Below are 6,375 nucleotides of genomic sequence, written 5' to 3' on the forward strand. Positions count from 1 at the left end.
TATTGGTGACATCGATCACAATATTCTACAATTTGTTTTCTGGCTATTGGGATTTAGAATATAAAAAATGTGGTACAAAACTTCTATATTCTCTGGTAAATTGTTAACATTTGACTTCCTGTTCTGGACAGACATTCAAACAAAAAACTTTAAAATACACTCTGACGATTTTATTTTCAATGATGCCTACTAACGTTTTAAGTATTAAATATGTTATATGTTTTTCAATATTCATTTTTGCTTTATTATTTTAAATTTCAAGAGTGAAATATGAAGCCAAGTTATATAACTTTATTTCCATGTTTAGTTAAGTCTCATTAGTAAATGTAATTTGGCACTTTACAGATAGTAGCATGATTAAAAACACTGAACCAATTAAATAATTGAAACATGAAAATGAATTTCCTTCCTGTACCTCATCCTGTTTTTTGTACAGTTTGCTGGTCATTGCAACCTTCAATTTGGATAATTTTTTTTCCTTTTTTCTTTTGAGTGAAATTAAAAGGATGTGGAGTTCCTTTTAATCTCCCACACACTAAAATCACTGATTTTGTTTCCATTAGCAATGTTTGATCTAATGAATGTACTTTTTGGGTCTACTTATCATGTGGTTCATCAACACCCCACATTTTACAGCTATATACCATAGGGTTAAGACGAAACTTGGTTAATGATTGACGACTATTTTATGACTTTCATAAAGAATTGTTACCAGCAGTTAAGAAACTTAGTTACCCATCTCTGGACTAAAGTTTGCTGCAAAGTAAATTAAACTTTATTAATTGTTTGCTGTTGTGTTGATTAAAAAATTAGATCAAATTATATTTGTACTGAAATAGATGTTTGGTGATTTGTAGAACTCGGAGGAAAACAAGATTTTCAGAAATGAAATATTAGAGTGGGTCAGTGATGTGATACTGTCAAGATCCCTAATGGGCTGATAAGGCTGCCTGCCTTGAACTTGGACATGAAAGAGCTGAATGTCAGATTTATAGTATGTATATTGCGTGTGGTAGAGAAGGTCCTCCCTAAATATTTATTCCTTTCCCTGGCCTTACTCGTCCCCTAACTTTGTTGATTTTTAAAATCATTTTCAGTTGTCTATAATTACTCTGCTCACATGAGTAAGAAGTAGACTCTCTTTTATAACTGAAGCAAGGATTATTGCTACTTCAAAATACTGTGTTAATTACTCATAGAACACAGTCTCTGGCTATAACCTAGATGTGGAATCCTGATGTGGCACTATAGGATAAGCACTGGACTGCTAACCTCTGTTCAGACCCAGCAGTCCTAGGAAACCCTTTCATGGTCGCAGTGAATCGGAACCAACTCTGAGGCACTTAACAATAAAAACAAATGACCTAGGAGTAGGTACACAAAATGGGAGCGTCTGTAGTGATTGACATTGCATGTGTTTCAACTGAAGACAGACAAAAATGCCAGGATTCAAATTCTTTTCAAATGAGAATTGAAATTAAATCAGTGCATTTCTCAAAAATTGTTAGTTCAATTAAAAGGTATAACTTGACTTTAAAATATGAAGGGTAAGGGCTGTTTTTACTGTTTGTTGTTATTGTTATATAAGTGGTAAATTGGTAGCAACAGGTGAACAAGTGTTTTCTCATTCTTACAAGCTCATTTCAAAGCTCATATTAATGTTTCTAATAGTTTCTGCATCTGAGATTTCCCAAGAAGCTGATGACATGGCAATGGAAAAAGAGAAATATGTTGATGAACTGCGAAAAGCATTGGTGTTGGGAACAGGACCAGCTGATGCATACAAGTTTAATTTTTCTAAAGAGTCTTGTCAGTTCTCCTTTGAGAAAAACCTGAAAAATGTTTCAGTAAGTAAAACTTTCCATAATGTTAACAAGTAGTACAATGTCGGACAATTTATTGTGATTAATCATTTATGTAAGTAATTAACATTATTTCCAGAAAATTCTGGACATAAAGTTTTAAAATTACTTAGTTTCTAAGTTGGAAGAATGCTTCAAAGTTAAAGTGATCAAATGCTTTATATCGGTGAATTGTGAAAAATAATGATAAAATATATTTAGTTTAAAGGAGTTTAAAGGTATTTTAAGTATAGAGATAGTTACATAAAAGAGCAGTTTTGAAAGAGGAGGGTCAAAAGTTTTAGGTTTTGAGGCAGGGCCTATTGAAATAAGTTTGAGGAAGTACTGGTTTCCAGAAAGAGAATATGTGTTTACCTTTCAATATTTTATAATTATGATTTACTTTCTTCTTCCTCAAATAGTCTTTTCCAAAAGAGTATATTTGAAATTAGAAAACAGTATAGTAATTTAAGTGTAGTAAAACATTGTAAGTAATTAGGAAATAAAGAAATTTTATTTATGTCATGACTTAGAAATTTTAAAATAGGAAGAAATCACTTTTCAACCATGTATTCCAAAGCTTATTTGCTTTACAAACAAGGGTATCTGCTCTTGTCACATTCGTTCCTGTAGCAATTCAGACCAAGACAGGTGATTAATTTATTTTAAAGGTCTTATACCTATTATCTGGAGTCCTGGTGAGACACTGTAGCATAAGCACTGCATTTCTAACCACAAGGTTAGCAGTACAAACCTATTAACCAATCCTTGGAAACTCTATATACGGTTCCTATAAGTTAGAACTGATTTGATGGCACTTAACAAGAGCAACCATACTAATTATCTGTATATTTTACCAAAGTTAATGGGCACTGATATATATATATATATATTTTTTTTTTTGCCAGTGGTTTGTCAATCTGATATGAGATATATAGTAGAAAAAAGGGAAGGGAAGTCTTTTACCACATTAAGTTTAGAGATAGCTGTTAAAGACTTGTGTTAGAACTAAATTGAATTAAAATAATTCTTTCAAAATTCCTTTAATTCAGAATGATTAAAATGATATTATGGTTTGGAGTCCTGATATGGTACTGTATGATCAGCATTGGACTTCAGACCAGAAGGTCAGCAGTTCAAACCTACCAGCTGCTCCTCTGAAACTCTATGCAGGGTTGCTGTGAGTTACAACCAACTCGATGGCATTTAACAACAACATGCATTGGAGAACTATTTGGGGAATAAAATGGGAATTTTTTGCAAATATGTTTTACCCTATAGAGAATAAATGCACGGAGACTGACTTCAGTAAATATTTGTATTTAGAAAATATATACTTTTTCTAATTGGCTGTACATTTTCCTAAGTTTCAATGTGCTACTAAACCTAAACCTACTGCCATGGAGTTTATTCTTACTCATAACAACCCTTTGGGTTTCCTAGACTGTACATTTTTGTAGGAGCAGATCAGCCTCATCCCTTAGAGCAGATGGTATATTTGAACTGCTGACCTTTCATTTAACAGCCCAATGCATAATGTCACCAGTGCTACTTTTCAATATGCTAAGGTCCTTAAGGAGTCCTGGTGTGGCACTGTGGTTTAATGAGCTGGACTGTAAAGTTGGTTTGAACCACAGGTTTGGGGGTTCAAGCTCACCAGGCACTCCTCAGAAGCTCTATACAGGGTCACTCTGAGTTGGAACAAGAAAAAGGTCCTTAAAATGACCATTTTAATTTAAGTAGGATAAATAAGAAAGTTTGAGCTGGCTGTTAAAGTTTATTATTTCTAACAAATATTCTTTCCTTTGGCCCAACTCAATGAGATATTATACAAGGGAACTTCAGGAAGTTTGTGGAAAAATTAGATTAGCTTTCACTTCCATTTTTCTGTGAACTTTTTGAAACCCCCTCATAAACAACAGTACTGTTTCTTCTAATATTTTGAAGCAGATTATTGTCAAATTGCGAGTAATGCCATTTCTCTTCAACAAGCATTTGTGTGTAATGACAACTGTTATTTAGTACAGCCAGTTTTTGGTTTTCATCTGTTTTGTATATAATGATGCATAACAAATTCCAAATTTATGAGGTATGTTTTGGAAACCTGAAAGGCCTTTGGTATCTTTGATGTGGTGAAAGGGAGGTTTGGTACACTGAGCATGAGTCCAGTGCTTGCCATGCTTGGCAGTACCTCTGGTTTTGCTGCTTCTGTGAAGAAAGTACTTTAAGTCATCTTGATGCATGTCTTTCTACAACTGTATTGGCATTAATAACTGAAAGGTGTCTTACTTACCACTCTGCCCTGAAACTGATCAATTTTATCAGCACCACTGCCTTTTTACCAAGTTTTCTCAAGTGTTTGAAACAAAATAAAGGATTCTCAGTACTGCAGAAGTGTTGAGACCCTAACAGATAGGCATGAAAGCACTGCAATTTTGATAGCTGTCTCTATATCTATTCATTAGGCTACTCTCAGGAAAATTTGTCCAAGAGGAGTTTATTCATGGTTGGCTTTCTGAGAGACATTTTTGGATTTAGGAATGAGGTAAGACTTTCCATTGAAGGTATTGCCATCAGCATTATTGATGCTGCTGAAAAGTCACAAACTAATTTCCTCAAACTTCCATGGGAATCTTCCATTGCTGGAGGACATACGTCTGTAAAAGAATGAAAATGTTTTGTAAATTCATCTGCTGGCAAAAATCGGCAGGAAGTTGGGAATACAGCAGAACACTATTTCAGGCTAATTGTGCCTGGATGACCTAAAAATTGAAGAGGGTGTTTATAATCCTTTCCTTGATGACACAGGCATTTGACTGTTGCCAAAATTATCTGATAAACATAGAAGAAAGGAACTGAATGAACATGGATTTAAAAAAAAAAAGTCGTGATGAATTCTGTTGTTCATTGGCATAGATTGCTCTCTCATAGCAAAGTAAACTTCATGGGTTTAAGTTCATTTGCTATAGATTTATACCTCTCAAGAGTTAAGGTTTTTAGGGATTTGTTGCCAGCAATTCAGTAAGTTCTATATGTCTAATTCTGTAATGGCGATCACTGTACAACTTTAATTTTTTGAATATTCAAGTCAAAGAAGAATTATTTCAAACATATTTATTTGCATCCAGGTTTTTCTTTTTAGAAGAGGTAACCATGCATTTTCTATTCGATAAGACTTTTTTGTTTTGCTTTGTCCGAATGAAATAAATGTCACACTACACTTGGTGATGAACAGGTTGTTTTTCATAGATGTAAAAATCCAAGTAAGCAGTTGTGGATTACTTTGATAGCTTTGTGATATTGGAGACCCAGGCTACTTTGTTTATGTTACTTTGTCACGCTTAACAAAAAGTTTTTATCTTATGGTTGAAGATGACTGTTTTACCTATCACTGTTATGTTCACCTTTGAGGCTGAAGGAACAAGTTAGAGAAAAAGTAAAGAGCTTGTGTTTGCTCTTTAAGGCCAATACTCCAGAATTGCATATATTTTACTTTGCTCACATTGCGTTGTTCAGTTAGGCTTGTTCATGTGGCTAAACCTAGCTGCAAGGGAATCTGTGAAATGTGTCTTTCCACTGAATACTGTGCCCAGAAATGTCCATTTCTGTATAAAAAAGGGGAGAGTAGATTTTGAGGGAGATTAGCTGTCTTTATATCTTAGCATTCATTAAAGACAAAACTTTTTATATTCAGCAAAGATACTTTGAGTAAAGCAATACTTTTGTTCTAGTATCATTAGTAGAAATATTTCAATAATATTTTAATTAAAAACTTTGCCATAACTAATGAGGTGTGGTACTGTGGGTTGATGTGCTGGACGGCAAGGTCGCTTTGAACTGTGGTGTCGGTGGTTCAAGCTCACCAGCTACTCCTCGGAAACCTTATACAGGGTCGCTATGAGTCAGCACCAACTTGACGGCACTTAACATAAGCAACAATGAGGTGTAGGCTAGTAGGTGTTGTACTATATAGTGTAACTGTCTTTCCACTTTTTTTAGTGAAAAAATTATGCCAAGAAAACCTATCTACATTTATTTAACATATATTTCAGATAGATGAAAATGAGGCAAAATAAGTAAGGCAAATTAGCAAAGTTGTTTTTAAAAAAAAACAGTCATCTAAAATCTTGTATTACTGCCATGTGTCTCTGTGGTTTAATGGACTCTGAATTGAAAGGGTCATTTCCAGACGAAATATCAGACTCACAGCAGTTTTGATGATTCTCTGCCAAAGGCTTTGTCCAATATGATAATAACTTGCAGGTTTGTGGGAGTATGGGTTGCAAATGTGTTGTTTGAATGCCTGAAACCAAAATCTTAGTATTCCTTATTTTTGTGATAAAAGCGTTTGTATGTGTCTACCATTTTTATAACAACCACTTTATAGATTCCAGCCCTTTTGGAATGTGGGAGCTAAATCAGTAGTATTAAGTGTTACCAAAATTTTGTTCAAAGTACATGTTTTCTAGTTAAGCCATAGAAGGAACTTTAGAATTACTATTTTGAAAAACAAAATGATTAGTTTCATATATAT

General features: G+C 33.9%; 1 protein-coding gene across 1 annotated transcript in view; it reads left to right on the forward strand.

The window, feature by feature from the left end:
• Positions 1-6,375, forward strand: part of XRCC4 (X-ray repair complementing defective repair in Chinese hamster cells 4) — a 313,461-nt gene that overhangs the window by 2,224 nt on the left and 304,862 nt on the right. The window contains exon 2 of the mRNA XM_006870596.1: positions 1,672-1,847. Coding sequence (XP_006870658.1) covers positions 1,672-1,847 — 176 coding nt within the window. The remainder of the gene's footprint in view (positions 1-1,671; positions 1,848-6,375) is intronic.

This window comes from Chrysochloris asiatica, unplaced genomic scaffold (assembly GCF_000296735.1).
Source record: "Chrysochloris asiatica unplaced genomic scaffold, ChrAsi1.0 scaffold00145, whole genome shotgun sequence".
Lineage (NCBI taxonomy): Eukaryota > Metazoa > Chordata > Mammalia > Afrosoricida > Chrysochloridae > Chrysochloris > Chrysochloris asiatica.